The 17,047-nt window shown below is 37.7% G+C and overlaps 2 protein-coding genes across 3 annotated transcripts in view; both read left to right on the forward strand.

Annotated features, from left to right (window-relative positions):
• The window catches only part of NELL1 (neural EGFL like 1), an 823,138-nt gene that overhangs the window by 528,876 nt on the left and 277,215 nt on the right, over positions 1-17,047 (forward strand). The gene's annotated exons all lie outside the window — the stretch shown is intronic.
• On the forward strand, positions 10,590-12,160 carry IDH3G (isocitrate dehydrogenase (NAD(+)) 3 non-catalytic subunit gamma). Its single transcript, XM_082749005.1, has one exon. It carries the CDS (start codon positions 10,639-10,641, stop codon positions 11,806-11,808), a length of 1,170 nt encoding a protein of 389 aa, XP_082605131.1. The 5' UTR covers positions 10,590-10,638; the 3' UTR covers positions 11,809-12,160.

Raw genomic sequence — 17,047 nt, forward strand, 5'->3', positions numbered from 1 at the left:
TTTTCTTCTCTTGATGGAGTCCTTGTATCTTCCTCATTGCTTCTGTTTATTGATTTGCTCTGGCTTCTGTCATTTACAATAGAAGCTTCCTCCCGTGTGTTTGAACCTGGCTCTTCACTCCCACTTAAGAGCTGGATAAAAAGACACTAATTGAAAGTTCTGTGCAAATGGGGATGTGGTTGACAGTGAAATTCAATGTAAGGTGATCTGGGTCATTTTGGGTAAGCACTTGATTGTCATTAGCTTTATTTTACTTTTAGTTCGTTTCCTTAGAAAATAATTTTCAAAGCTCCTGCCTAGGGAAGCTAAACATGGATCTCAGCCTTCTATTTGCTCTATAAATGTTCACTAATTTCCCCTGAATTCAGTACTGAGTTAGCACTTGGTTGTGAATGGTGTTCCTCAGTATAGAGCATAAATGTCCCATGTTCTCCTAAAGTGGTGGAGGGGCAGTCATATAACAGAATGATAGAGAAGACGATCTGGATATCTACATACTTTTAAGGAGACATTCAACACACCTTGACCTGCCGCTGTTGCCAATTCCTGAGCCTTTTGGGTTCTGTGATCCAAAATAAATTGTTTCTTGACTTCTCTCACTGAGCGGGATTCAACTTGTCAAATCTGCAAATTCAGTCATCACTCTTTCATCTGCTTTCCTGCTTCCTAAATTTTGCTCTCCTAACATTCTCATTGCTCTTCTAGGTATACAGTTTTAAAAACTCAAAAACTTAAATAGAACTTCATTGGATTTCAAGAAGGAGCTGATGTAAGTGCATGCATTTAACCAATAATCTTGGAAACTTATTTGTGGGTATTTTTAGTTTTGTATAATTATAAGTTCATCTCTTAGATGCCTGAAAGTCTGTCATAGTGATTGAGTTTTTTGTGACACTCTTCTTTCCCATCTCAGGGATGGGAGAGGGATCGGGATGGGGAGAGGACACATGGAGACAAAGGAGCACCAAAGAAAGCGACATGATGTAGGAGAAAGAACACAAGCTTAGGTGGAAGAGACTGGAGTCTAGATCACCTGCCAATTTAACAGGAATTATTAATCCTCCTGGCATATCAGTTTCCTTAATTATAATGCAATGGGAATAACACCTACCTCATTGTTGCATTTTTCAGATTGAGATAAAGTATTACGTACCATACAGTATTGGATGTGGTGCCCAGTAGAGGCCATTTTCCATCTTGAATTAAGGGAGGGCATTTGCAGTCACGGGATGGAAAAAATCCATTTCAGAACATTTTTAGATTTGCATAAATTACACATGCTTTGTAATACTGACCATAGATAAACCAGTTAGCTAAACTAGCTGGCTTCAGAAAGCCTCCTCTGATTTCAGATTCTGTACTTCTTATGGTAACCATCTTGGAAAAAATAGTTTTAACAGGTATAGGATATGCTTTATAGGAGCTATGATTTAGGGCTAATTGAAAGTGGGACTTATTGAGAAAACTTGCAGTGACTGGTTGTCTGAGCAGCTTTCAAGAGTTATGTAGTCTGTGTCTGTTTAGAACTAAAAATTGAGACAGATGTAACAGAGAGGACTTCACTGGCTTGTGTGTCCAATCATTGTTAGCCCAAAGAGATTTTTTTTCTGTACCCTGCTTAAAAGGAAAGTCTCTGAAATGCACAGCAGTTGAAGGAGAGTATAATAATCACACTTGTGGATATAGTTCTTGGAAGGCTGCAATCTTCCTAGATAGGGAGAAATAATTTAGAATGGCGTAGTGAAGGACTCATGTAACAGAAAAGTATTTAATGGAGTTGTTCATGTGGCTGTAATATTTAGTTAGAAGAGAAGGTAGTTGTTTCCAACTGACCTGTCATCTCAAGTCTTTACCTGTCTTCTTTCTAAGGAAGTGTAATGTCGCATAAGTATCAGTTTCATGACTAGACTATAAACCTCACTGTTTCAAACAAAACCAAAAACAAACCCTATCAATAACGTGAACTCCCCACCCCACCTTAAGACCGTTTTTGCTGAGAGTGGATTTTTGCCTTTACTAATGAAAACTGTATCCAGAAAAACTCTTCTTAGGGCAAATATAAGTGTAGCTCTTCCTCAGACAAGGGCTTTTGCAGTGGATGTAGTATTGTATCATGTGGGTTCTTGTCTGGAAAATAAGGAGAGCATTTTTGGATTACTTTCCATCTGGCTCTCCACAGTTCTGTGAGAACTGTGCCTCTGTTAGCTGTTCTGTGGTTATTTGATAGTGATAGAATGACAGGAGAGAAATTGCATTAATGTTGTAATAGAGAAAATGGAACAAATTAAATCTCCATGCATTGATCTTTTTAGAAAAATTATTGATAAAACAGTATTCATAATCAAATGATTCTGTAAGATAACATGAAGTGGATTTTGAGAGTTTTCTTAAGAGTGTGTGCTAATATTACTGCTTTCAGTGAGGCAAAGCTTTGGTATAAAGTGCTCTCGGGTATTGAAAATTTACTCTCTTTATACTTGCATGTTTTCCTTTTTAAAGTGGTATCTTTCGATACCTTTTTTTTTTTTTTTTTTTTAATTTCAAAAACCTTAAATGCTTCTCTGCTGCCTTCAGGGTATCATAAATTTCTTCATTTGCCATGCAAGGTTTTTGACCCTCTACCCCGATTTAATTTACCCCCTTGTCTGCCACTGTTTTTCTACCTAAACCCTTCCTTTCAGCCAAATGGTCATGCATAGCGTACCCTACAGGCTTTCCGATTTTGCCTCCATCTCAGAACTTCTCTCCTTCCCTCCATATGTATCTGCTGCTCTCCCTTCTTTGAGATTTGGCTAAAGCCCTTTCCCTCCCCACCTGAGCTCAAGCACGTGGTCCATCCATCTTCTGTGCTTCGTGCCCTGGTTATGTCACTCAGGAACCATTTAGCCTTGACCTCCAGTCCACGTTGTACCTACACACATTTTGTTTGACTCTGCCTAGAACACAGGCTCCTTGAAGGCGAGAGGTTTCTTATTTGTTTTGTAGCATTTCTGCTGACATTGAAAGATCCACTGGTATGTTGCTTGCTTGTTTATCTCTCTGTCTGCCATGTATTTTCCGATGTCTACTCTCACTAGAGTTTAAGTTCCAAAAGGGGTCATGAATATTGCAAAAACTACAAAGGTCATATACGGCAGGCAGTTGGCTCTGGAACCTGTGCTCTAGATCACTAATCAGTGCAGCCTACTGGTGGTTGTCAGTGACTCCATGATTGCCACCTCTGATTTTGCTTAGGGTGTCAACAGGATATTGACACTGTTGACTACTCTTTCCTTGCATCTTTCACTTTTCTTGGCTTCTGTGCCATCCTTTTATTTTTATTTTCCTCCTCCCTCCCTGATCACTTGTCCCGTAGTCCTCTCTGTGTTCCAAATATTGACTTATGATCTCTAGTTTTGTCCACATCCTTTTTCTTTGCTTTCACTATAATCATCTTACTAGCCTAGTATTTCTTGACCTCAGTGGTATAACATATTACGGTGTCAGAATCAATCAAGACATGTGTCAAAACCACTCACTTATTCATAAAGTGTTAAGTTACAAGTGCTTGCAAATGATTTACTTCTTTAAATTGACTCTCCTTAGAGTTACCATTATAAGGATGTCACAGGAACTCATTTGCATTTCAGTAGTGCTTGCTTGTTTGTGTGGGGGAGGAAGGACTTTGAGTTAGCTGGAGGTGAATTGATTATAATTCATGGCCTATTTTATATTAGCTGAAAATATCTGCGAACTATGGTTATTGGTATGTCGTTGGTAGTTACAACAATTTTGAGATATTATTTGTAAACTGGGGATTTATAGTTTGTTATTTATAGTTTGTTTCCTTGATTTTACCCATGGATGCATTTTTAATGATGGAGGGAGGTGAAGAAAGCATGCATATGCATCTATCTCTGCATAGCATAGAAATGAGAATACAGTCTAGTTACAGGTTCCAAATCAAAGGCAATGTGATCAGCCAAATGACATGCACAGTATTATTTATATTAACATCGTGAATAAATATAAATATTATGTGCTACATGCTTAATTATAAAATGAGTTACTTTTCTGTATTAGTATATGCTTTTTTATATTACTCATAGAGGTCTAAATTTGATTTTTAAAATACAGTTCTACATAGATTTTTAGGTTATATTAATTAGTCATCTATATTTTTCCCTCAAAAAATTATGTTTTGAGATTGTTAAATAGTTTTACTCATCATTTACTATTACAATGCTTTTGAAAATATGACCTATAAAAACAGCATTGGGAATGCTTTGCTTTATTTGGTCAATGACTTTTGTTCATATGTCTGGTGTGTGTCTCTTATGAATGCCATTCATCATTTGCCCTAGCAGAGGAAAAGCTGAAAACCTCTGCTCGAGGCTATATTATACAAACCTGTGTGGTTTACTCTCTCCCATATATTGGTGACTCCTGAATTTCTGTCATCACCCACAATCTTTTCTCTGCAGCTGTCTCATTTATTAAGTCAACCACTGGGCATCTTTTTGTGGATGTCCTACAGGCTTCCCAAACATTTCATAGCTGAAAGTTAGCTCATTTTCTATCCTTAGTCTCCTGACCCAACTGCTCTTTTTCCAGTGTTACACATTTTTATCAATGGTATCATCCACCCAGTCTGTTAAAGACATTGAGGATAATTCAGTGTCTCCTAGGTCATTAGTCTAGTCCAGTTTTTATCTCCAATATTTCTCTCCTTCCTCAGTGCCTTTCCTTTAGTACAGCTGCTTTTCATTTCCTATTGGGACCATTTCATAGCCCAATGGTTCTCAAACTTCAGTATGTATCAGAATAATTAAAACATAGATTGTTGGGTTCCAACTCCAGACTTCTGATTTAATAAATCCAAGGATAGTCCAAAATTTGCATTTCTAACCAATTTGTGGAAAACCTGACGTTGCTGGTTTGGGGATCACTTTTTGGGTGATAGCCTGTTAATTGGCCTTCCTACCACCAGGCTAGCCACCTTACTGTTTCTCCTCCAAAGGATAATTTTTAAAATCCAAGCTCTAATCTCTCTCCCTGACTTAAACTATTATACTATCTTAGTGTTACACTTACAGTTGACTTCAATGAACTCTTACACCTCCAATATGTGAAACGATGGCACCCTTGTTATTCTTTTTTTACCTGTACCACATATATCTTTTTTTTCCACTAAGATTAAGAGCTTTTTCACTTGTCCATGTACTACATTTGTCTGGCTATTAAAATCTCAACCACCATCCATTTTATAATCCCATTCTCAGGGCTTCTTTCCTTCTTCATTCACACCTTTAAAAGGTTTATCTTCTTTCCCACGTGAGAAAGATTTGTGTGTATCGTTATGTAACAGTGGCCCATTGGCAGAAACAATATTGTGTAGCCGAGCATAGGTCATTTCTCTTCCATTGTTCTCTCTCTGGATAGTCATCTGCTCCAGCCTCTGGCCCTGGTGGTGGACAGCTATTATCTATCTTATGTGACATATTAAGTAACAAACAAGTCCAGCTGGCTCCTACTCTATAACTATTTTATATCAGTTTCCAGGAAGAGGAAGCAGCAATGTTTCCTTTCTTTACTCCCAGTGGGCCGTGTCCAAGCACACCAGTGCTGGCCCCACCTGGCTGGACCTTGTGGGGAGGTAAAGATAGGCTCTTGCTACTCAAACTGTGATGGGACCAGGAGACTCTGTCTCACTAGGGAACTCTTTAGTAAGGCAGAATCTGCACTCTTTCCTCAACAAAACTGCTGAATTAGAATCTCTATTTCAGTGAGATCCTGTGGTGATCAAGTTTGAGAAGCACTGGCTTAGGCCTCTGGGATCCCTGGATATGCTCACCTTACCTCTTGCCATTCTCTATTAATTCATAATGATATGAATTTGGCAGATATTCACACCTTTCTGTGATAGCCATTTTCTTCATCGGTGAAGTGGGGACTGCAATGTCTACCTTAGTAGATTATGATGATGTATGTAAAATATAAAATACCTTAGAAGTGATGAGTGTTCTATAGTGGTAGTCATTATTAAGTCTGTATCTTCATCTTCTAGAATTTTAACAGTCCTTTGGAAGTCTGCATAAATAACTCCCCTACCTCGTCTACCAATGACTAACCTGCACCAAGGGCATTGGTACCTGAAAGTTAAATGAAAATGGGATTGTGGTCGGTTTATAATTAAAGATATGCCTGATTTTCAGTTAAGTGGCATAGCTGGGATAGCTTTGTGAAGCATAGATGTTGCCTGCTTTGCAGGTTGAGTGGTTGATTTCTAGAAATACCTAGATATTAATCCTTGTAACTCTGAGCTAGGAAAATGCATTAAAAGACATTGATCATCACAGTTAGAAGGGAAATGCAAATCAAAAACTGTGAGATACTACCACTACATTTTAGAATGGCTAAAATTAGAAATACATATCAAGTGTTGGTGAGGATGTGAAGAAGCTGTAATTCTCTTGCATTGCTGATATAGATCTAAAATAGCACAATCATTTTAGAATAGTGTTTGTCAGTTTCTCAACAAGTTAACAATAAAAAGGAACAAACTCTAAGTAGGCAGAAAATTAGTAAGGACAAAGTTGAGCTAAATAACATCAAATGAATTGGGTATAATTAACATATAGAGACTATTTCGCCCAGTAAGTGCAGAATACACATTTTTCTCAAACTCACAAGGGATATTTACTGAGACCACATTCTGGGCCATAAAACACATCTTAACAAATACAAAAGAATTGAATCAAATAATGTTTGTTGTGAGACCCCAATGAAATTAAACTAGAAATCAGTAACAGAAAGATAGCAGTAGAATCCTAAAATAAATGTGACAATTAAACAACACATTTCTAAATAATATGTGGGTCAAAGAAGAAATTTCAAGAAGTTGAAATATATTTTGAACAAAATGAAAACGAAAACACAGCTTATCAAAATTTGTGGGGTGTAGTAAAAGCTGTATTTAGAGGGAAATGTGTAGTAATGAATGCATATAATAGAAGAGAATGAAGCTGTATAATCAACAATATAAGGCTTTATTTTAGGAAACTAGAAAAAGATGGCTAAGTCTAAAGTAAACCAACAAACAAAAAAGGAGTAGAAGTCAGTGAAATTGAAAATAAATCAGTAGAGGATATCAACCTAAACAGGCTCTTTGGAAAGATCAATGAAATTAATAAGACTTTAGAGAGGATTAAAAAAAAAAAAATAGAAAGAACCTAAATTGCTAACATCAGAAATGAAAGAAATCCTATGGGCATTAAAAAGGATAATAAGGAATTTTTTGAGGAATTTTATGCCCACAAATTTGATAACCTAGATGAAATAGAACAATTCTTTGAAATACATTATTTGCCACAACTCACATCAGAAGCAGCAGACTATCTGAATAAACCTACATATGTTTAAAAATTGAATCAGTAATTAATAGTCTTCCAAAACAGAAATCATCAGGCCCAGATGGGTTCACATTTAAGAAAAAAATGATACTAATTTAAGAAAGAAATTATACCAGTTCTCTACAATATATTCCAGATGATGGAAAGAGAAAATATCTCTAACTCATTCTATAAGATCAACAATACCTGCTAAAAAGACCATACAAGAACGTTACAAAAACAGAAAATCACAGACTAATCTCTCATGAGCATAGATGTAAAAATCTTCAAAAAATATTAGCAAATTGAATATAACAATGTATAAAAGAATTATAAAGCATAATTGAGATTTATTCCAGGTATAAAGTGCTGGTTCAACAATCAAAAATCAGTTAATGTAATCTATCACTTTAATAGGCTAAAAAAAAAAAGAAAAGAAAAAGCACATGATCGTACCAGTAGATGCAGGAAAGCATTTGACAAAATCCAACACCATTCATGATGAAAGCTCTCTGTAAACTGGAAATAGAGGATAACTTCATTAACTTTATTAAGAATATCTACATACAACCTACAGCTAACTTCATACTTGGAGAAAGACAAACCTTTCCACAAAGATCAAGTACAAGGCAAGGATGTCTCCTCTAACACTCCTTTTCAATATTATACTAGAATTTCTAACTAATGGTGTAAGACATGGAAGTTAAAGGTATACTAATTAAAAGTCAAGAAATGAAACTGTTGTTTGCAGGTGAGAAGATTATGTAGAAAATGTGAAAGAATCAGCAAAAAAAAAATTACTGGAACTAATAAGTGATTATAATAAGATTATAGGATATAAAGTTAATGCAGAAAAGTCAGTTGTTTCCTATATACTAGTAATGAATAAGTGGAATTCAAAATTAAAACTTCAATATCATTTATGTTAGCATCCCTTAAAATGAAATACTTAGGTATAAATAAAAAAATATGTAGAAGATATATATAAGGAAAAGTATAAAATTCTGATGAATAAAATCAAAGAAGAACTAAATAAATTGAGTTTTCTATTCATGGATAGGTTGTCTTAGTATTGTCAAGATATCAGGTCTTCCCAACTTGATGTATAGATTCAATGCAAAGTTGCTCAAAATCTCAGAAAGTTGTTTTTTGGATATCAGTAAGCGGATTCCAAAGTATATACGGTGAGGCAAAAACCCACAAGAGTCGACGCAATATTGAAGAAGTGGAAAACTGAAAGTCCTCAACTTCAAGATTTACTAAAGAAGCTACAGTAATCAAGACAGTGATATTGGCAGAAGAACATATAAGTAAATCAATGGAAGAGAATAGGGAGCCCAGAAATGGACCCCTACGAATAGTCAACTGATCGTTGGCAAAGGAACAAAACAGCATAATGAAGCAAAGATAATCTTCCCAGAAAATGGTGTTAGAACAACTGGACATACAAATGGAAATAAATAAATAAATAAATCTAGACACAGACCTTAAATCCATCACTAAAATTAACTCAAAATGGATCTTAGCCTTATATGTAATATACAAAACTGTAACACTCAAAGAATATAACGTAAGAGAAAATCTAGATGACCTTATATATGGTGATGACATTTTAATCTTATTTATTTATTTTTTAAAGATTTCATTTATTTGAGAGAGAGAGGGAGAGAAAGCATGAGCAGGGGGAGTGGGAAAAGAAGAAGCAGTCTCCCTGCTAAGCAAGGAGCCCAATGTGGGGTTCCATCCTGGGACAATGGGATCACAACCTGAGCTGAACTTAGACGCTTAATTGAATGAGCCACCCAGGCTCCCCATGGTGATGACTTTTTAGATATAACACCAAAGGCAGGATCCATGAAAGAAATAATAAGATAGACTTTGTTAAAGTTAAAAACTTCTCTTAAAAAAAAGACAAACTCAAGCAAATGAGAAGACAAGCCACAGACTGGAAGAAATTATTTGCAAAAGGCACATCTGATAAAAGACTGTCATCCAAAAAATACAAAGAACTCTTAAAATTCGACAATAAGAAAACAAACAATCTAATTAAAAAATCAGCTAAAACCTTGGCAGATACCTCATCTAAAAAGATGGCAAATAAGCATAAGAAAAGATACTCGACATTGTATGTCATCAGGGAAATGCAAATTAAGACAATGAGATATCAGTACATGCCTATTAGAATGACTAAAGTCTGGAACACTGACAACAAATTCTGACAAGGTTATAGAATGATGGGAATTTTAATTAACTGCTGGTCGGAATGAAGAGTGGTACAACTACTTTGGAGGACATTTGAACAGTTTCTGGCAAAACCAATCATACTTTTACCATAGGATCCAGAAGTTGTGTCCCTTGTTACTTACTCAAATAAGTTGAAAATTTGTGTCCACAGAAAACCTGCACATGTATGTTTGTGGTAGCTTCATTTCTAATTACCAAAACCTGGAAAATACCAAAATGTCCTTCATGAGGTGAATATCTAAACTGTGGTACATCCAGACAGTGGGATTTAGTTCTGTGCTAAAAAGTAATGAGATAACAGTCCATGAAAAGACAAGTTAAGGTAACCTTAACTGCATATTACTAAATCAATGAGGCCAAGCTGAAGAGGCTATATACAGTGTGATTTCAATTATATAACATCCTGGGAAATGCAAAACTATTGAGACACTGAAAAGATCAGTGATTATCAGGGGCTGGGGGAAGGGAATGATAAGTAGGCAAAGCAGAGCATATTTTTAGGGCTGTGAAACTATACCATATAATATTATTGTGGGAGAATACACCCCATTATCCATTTGCCCAAATTCCAAAAGTACTACCCTTGGAGTGAACTCTAGTTTAAACTATGGACTTTGGGTGAAAATATTTTGTCAGTGTAAGTTCATCAGTTGTAACAAACGTACCACTCTGGTGCAGTATTTTGATAATGGGGGAGAATTTTATGGGCTGTAGGTGCTGTCTGTGAAATCTCTGTACCTCGCATTCAATTTTGCTATGATCCTAAAACTGCTCTAAAATATAAAGCCAGTTTTTAAAAAGTATATCGTACAGAGCTGAACACATAGAATAAATACATTTTCTATAGGAGATATCACTTCTTGGCTAGCTCTCATTCTCACTGCAGTAGAATGTCAAAATAGAATACAAGGAAGGAGAGAGAGTTGTTACCTAGCAAGAATTTTGGATCTAGAATTCCACCAAAAGAAGCCAGTTCAAAACAAGAGGAAGAATGCGTATCTTTACATAAATTACTCTCTACTTAATGATCATCGCATTGAAGATGCTGCCAGCTGCCATTTGCTCTGTGAAGTCCATGTTGCGACCTTCTACTCTCTGCCATTCTCGGGAGGTTTTATTTGCCCGTGAGACCTCACTGAGGAGCTTCTCTTTCAAACGCAGTATTCTTCCATTGGCCAAGTATGGTGGGCGACACACTGTGACTCTGATTCCCGGGGATGGCATTGGACCTGAACTTATGTTGCATGTCAAGACTGTATTCAGACATGCACGTGTGCCTGTGGACTTTGAGGAGGTAATGGTTAACTCCACTTCTAGTGAAGAGGACATTCACAATGCCATCATGGCAGTCAGCCGAAACCGTGTGGCTTTGAAGGGCAACATCGAAACTGACCACAACCTGCCCCCATCTCACAAGTCCCGTAACAACTTGTTTCGCACCACTCTTGATCTCTATGCCAACGTCATCCATTTTAAAAGTCTGCCAGGCGTGGAGACCCGGCACAAGGACATAGACATCTTAGTTGTTCGGGAAAACACAGAGGGTGAATACAGCAACCTAGAGCATGAGAGTGTGAAGGGAGTGATTGAGAGCCTCAAGATCATTACCAAGGCCAAGTCTTTGCGCATTGCTGAATATGCCTTCCAGCTGGCCCAAGAAATGGGACGCGAGAAAGTGACGGCCGTGCACAAGGCCAACATCATGAAACTGGGAGATGGTCTTTTCCTCCAGTGTTGTAAGGAAGTGGCCTCCTGCTATCCTCAGCTGACCTTCGAGGGCATGATCGTGGATCACACCACCACGCAGCTGGTATCCCGGCCCCAGCAGTTTGATGTCATGGTGATGCCCAATCTTTATGGCAATGTTGTCAACAATGTCTGCACAGGGTTGGTTGGGGGAGCAGGCCTTGTGCCTGGTGCGAACTATGGCCATGTGTGCGCAGTGTTTGAAACAGCATCAAGGCAGGTGGGCAGACATTTAGCCAATAAGAATATTGCCAACCCAACTGCCATGCTGCTCGCAAGCTGTATTATGCTGGATTACCTCAAGCTCCACTCCTATGCCACCTCCATTCGCACTGCAGTCTTGGCATCCTTGGAGAACAGAAATGTCCACACTCCAGACATTGGAGGCCAGAGTACCACATTGGACATTATTCAAGACATAATAAACCACATCAGTACTGTCAGTTAAATGATCAGTGCCTTGGAGGCTGGGCTATTCCCCAAATCTCTCCCACTCTTTACTTTTCTCTTCTCACTTAGGCACTCCAGCCAGCTCGAATAATGTAGACTCTAGAATAAACTAGTTCCTGCTCCTGCTCCAACTCAGAATCTGAGACAGGAGAAGTAAATCTGATTTGTTCTATGAGATGAAAACGTCATGAATGCCATAAACATTGCTTGTTTAAATTAGCCAAATCTATTGTGTTACATATGTACTGAGGAATTCTTCTCTATTTTAATCCATAGTTCACACTTCTTGATGTCACAATGCACTGAATAAATCAGAGCTGTTTGTAGAATCCTGGGGTTTTCTCAGAACCTGGAACACTGATTTTTCTCTTTATCTGGTCATTAAAATTCAGCAAATCATCCTGCAGAGAAATCTGGCTTCTCTCTAGAGGTTGTTAATGAGTTAATTAGTGCAATAAAATTTGCCTAGGAAATATACATTGTAACCTTAATAATAAATAAGGTACCATAAAGCTGAGCTAGTACAGAATGCTTCCACTCCCTGCTAAGTATCTCATCATTTTCCATGGTTGTGTTCATATTTTGAAGGAAGTTTCAGTGGTATCATTTTTTACATGTGGACATCCCTGAACACTGTAGCTCTCCTGCATTCTTGAATTCCTTCCAGTTGGCCTCAAGAATCTAGAGTTCAAATCCCCAATTAACAGGTACAGGGCCCCTGGTTCTTTGCTGTACAAATGTGACTTTGGGTTACAAACTCCATATTCAATGCTTCACAGTTTGGGATTGTTTCCTTTCTTTCAATTTCCTTTTTTAAGGAAAGAGTATACATAAGTAAATGAAAAGTGACATGAAATGAAAAAATTGAAAAGTGAAAAGAAAATGAAATGTTTACTGTCACTGTCATGAGAATATATTTTATTTACAGTATTTTTAAGATCATAGTTGGGAAATACAGAAAAATGATAATTTTATTAGGGCTCAGACGTTGTTCTTACCCAAGTTGGAAATAAATACAATGGTTTTATGGAAACTTTCAGTGATTTCATCTGTAGGAATGGACTGCAAATAAAAGTGAGGTGCAGAAAAACAGTGAATCCTTAAACTATTTTGGAAACTTTTGTGTCTCAGCTTTAATGTTCATTCTGCTGTGGTTCATGAACCACAAGTTAAAGACAGTGGACTTTTAGACTTGAAAAATTCCTTATGGTTTCCAGAAGTCTCTGCCTTCTTAAAGTGAGATAATCATTGTACCTACCTCATAGCGTCATTGGAAGCCTGAGGAAGAAAATACAGAGCTGATAGCACTGTCACATGATAAGTGCTTGCTGTGATTAGAGATTATTAATTATTATCCATTTTTTTACCACTCTAAAAGATAATTCTGAGGAGAATTGAGCAAATTAAATTAATACTGTCTTTGGAACTTACTGGATAAGTTGCTTAATTTATATTACGGGTTTGTAACTCACATTCAGCAAGGGGAGTGAATTATATCTGCTTGTCCACCAAGTCCCCTTATTTCTCTCCTTTTCTATTTCCTTTTTTTTTTTTTAAAGATTTTATTTATTTATTTGACAGACAGAGATCATAAGTAGGCAGAGAGGAGGAAGCAGGCTCCCTGCTGAGCAGAGAGCCTGATACGGGCTCAGTCCCAGGACCCTGGGATCTTGACCTGAGCCGAAGGCAGAGGCTTTAACCCACCGAGGCACCCAGGCGCCCCTCTCCTTTTTTATTTCTCGAATCCAGTTACCTTTCTTCTTAGCTCTCTGACCCCTCCTTTCTCATTAGACTTTTTCATTATTGGTAACTTCACAAATTCTGTTATTTCTGACTTGTGTCCTGCCTATAGTTTAGCTCCCTTAAATCTATTTTCTGCAATGCCCTCAGTAAGTTCTTTCTGAAAGGAAAGTAAGATCATGTCACTTCCCTACTTAAAGCCTCTCATTCAGCAGCTATTCTTTGGCCTTAGGAGAAGGTCAGCTGAACATAACGTGGGAGACCTCCCATGTTCTGAGATCTTCTTCCTTCCCCAAGTTCACTCTTTCTGTCCCTTCTCTTCACCCTGGTAACAGCAGAGTGTGGCTCTCCAAAAAGAGTGCAGGCAGAGTTCATTGTTAAAGAGCCATATATCCTTTCTAGGTCAGACCTTGGCCCATGGCCTTGGTTCCTCTCCCCTTCAGGTGATGATCTCCTTTTCACCTTGGAAGACTAAACTTAATCAGTACCACCTTTGGGACACTTTCTTGGCTAACTCTCTTTCCATTCCCTGTTGAGATTGAGGGAACTAGCTCTCCCAGTTCTTCCAGAGCTCGCTGGATATCCTACCTAGTGTGCAGCCCTCTGGGTATCATCACATGCTTTCCTTCCCATCAACTGCACTCTACAATGTGTTCCTCGGCTACAGGAATGGTGGAGTTGTCCACCACTGTAACCTCAGGATCTAGTGCAGGGACAGCTCTTTTTGCTTGCTCTCAATATTAATGGAAGTAAGATAGGAAGAAAGTTAAAAAGATGGAAGAAAAAAAAAAAAAAGAATGGCCTGAATTCACAGGCAGGAGTCAAGAACCTGAAGAACTACTCTGTTGCAAAATACTCCTGTCTGGCTTCAGTCTATGAACTTTCTTCACAAGTCTGCTCCTCTCTAAGGAACACCATTGGCCTCAAGGCAGTAAAACAGGCGGTTGGCAGGCTGCTTCTATTCCCTGAGAAGATTTCTGTACATGTATTAGATGATTTTATCTCAGACTACTCAGTTTACTCTGCTTCATTTAAAGTCCTGATGAATAGTAGAACTACAATAGAACAGTAGCTACAAATTGTCTGATTTTTCTCTTGGTTAACTCCTTCTCATTATGGCTATATTATGATTAATGACTCTACAAATGATTCAGGTGGCATAGCTGCCATTCATCCCAGCAATTCCACATAGGAGCTCTGTGACACTGCACAAGTTGCTTAACCTCTCTGATCTCCAGTTTGCTTATCTGCAAAATAAGGGTAGATACTTTCCTTTGTAAGATCGTTATAAAAATTAAGTAAGGTTGCTTTTGATGTCTATAGCTGCATAAGAAATCTCTTCAAAACTGAGTGGTTTCAAACAAGTAATTAGTATTTATGAGTCTGTAGTGTGACCAGATGATAGTTCTCTCATCAGTATCCTTTCTTGAGGGTTATTAAAAAGGTTGTCAGTGAAGGTCAATATAAAGTTGGACAACTAGACTGCATCACTCCATAATATCTGCCCTCCTCCACCATCTACATACATACACTTGCTTTTATAGAATAATGCTTTAAAAATTCTGACTTCAGGGCCCTGGGTGTGTCAATGGGTTTAATTAAGCCTCTGCCTTCGGCTCGGGTCATGGTCTCAGGGTCCTGGGTTCGAGCTCTGCATCAGGCTCTCTGCTTAGCGGGGAGCCTGCTTCCTCCTCTCTCTCTGCTTGCCTCTCTGCCTACTTGTGATCTCTCTCTGTCAAATAAATAAATAAAATCTTTTTAAAAAAAAATATTCTGACTTCAGCTATCCTCAATGTCTGGGATAAAAAAGTCTTGTGAGGGGAGATTTCTGATTTTGGGGAAAAACAGTCTGTTTAAAAGGTCAGCAGAGAAGATTCCTCTCAGAACTGAGGACCAGGAGAACTTGATTTTCACCATGAATTTGGGTCCTTCTACCAGGTAATGTGAGATATGATCCATTGAGAGATTCCCCACTATATTGGCTTCCAGGAATCATAAAAAAAAAAAAAAAAAATGCCATGAGCATTTTTTTGTCCATGAAATGTTCTTTTCTCATTCTGGTACTTAATTTTTTTTTTACTTTATTAATTCCATTTTCTTATATTTTGTTTTACCATAAGCTGCTTGAACCACAGAGAAACAGAAGAGGAAAAACTGGGTTCTTCACCTTCATACTCTTTCCTTCCATTCCTCCATTTTGTTTTATTTTTTTGAAGATTTTATTTATTTGTTTGACAGACAAAGATCACAAGTAGGCAGAGAGGCAGGCAGAGAGAGAGAGTGGGGGAAGCCTAGCAGGGATCCTGATGTGAGGCTTGATCCCAGGGACCCTGAGATCATCATGACCTGAGCTGAAGGCAGAGGCTTTTACCACTGAGCCTCCCAGGTGCCCCTCATTCCTCCATTTTAATATTGACATCTCCTTAAAGAAATGTTTAGATTGCCACTAGTCCATTCAGTCCCCCTCACATGTTCCCTCATCTGGAATGTGTTCAAGGGCCTCCAGAAGGCATTTCAAAAATTGATAAATACTCAACTTCTTCGTGGTAGTGACAGACAGGGACAAAAGCTTAGAAGAGAAGTGATGTGCTGTTGAAATGAGAATGGCTAAAATAAAGCTATGAAATGGAAACAAACAAAGAATGCGTAAATTGTGTAAATAGAAATTTGAAGACATTTATCCAGTTCTGGATCATTACAGAGGTTGAAGAAAAAAGATAGTATTACCATAGGCTCAGTTGAGAATATGAAAAATATCTTCAGGAAGCTGATTACAGAACTAGACAATTTTTGGAGGAAGGCTCTTGGTCCTTGGAGTTTCCCTGATAATTTGAATAACATGGGAACTCAATGCGCTAAAGTGTTCTTTATATCAAAATAAATTTGTGGGGCGCCTGGGTGACTCAATGGGTTAAGCCTCCGCCTTCAGTTCAGGTCATGATCTCAGGGTCCTGGGATCAAGTCCCACATTGGGCTCTCTGCTCAGCTCTCTCTCTGCCTGCCTCTCTGTCTACTTGTGATCTCCCTCTGTCAAATAAATAAAATCTTCAAAAAAATTTTTTTAAAAAAGAATTTGCTTATACTGATAATAGGCAGCTACCTAGATTGCATTTGTGATTGCTCCAAGAAACAAAGAAAAAAGAAAGTAAATATATTTAAAATGGGAGAAAAAAATGGCTCTTTACAAAAGCAATTAAAAAAATTGGAAAGTCTTGTTACCAATATTGCAAATGCTTAAAACCTACATAGCCTGAGTGTAAAAGCAGTATCTACAGAGGAAGACTCTAGACCAAGCTCTAATCAGTTTTCACATCTGGTTTGCTACACTTAGTGCCAAATCTACTTCATGCAAAATAGATATAAATGAAAGAGAGAGAGAGATAATATCATATATGTCCAAAGACAAGGCATTTTCCCTCTTTTCTATGCCTCAGAAAAAAAGAATTGCCTTCAATTAGAGTCCTTATCCATGTTCTCATATTACCAGGTATTCTGTC

This window comes from Mustela nivalis (genome assembly GCF_964662115.1).
Source record: "Mustela nivalis genome assembly, chromosome: 9".
Lineage (NCBI taxonomy): Eukaryota > Metazoa > Chordata > Mammalia > Carnivora > Mustelidae > Mustela > Mustela nivalis.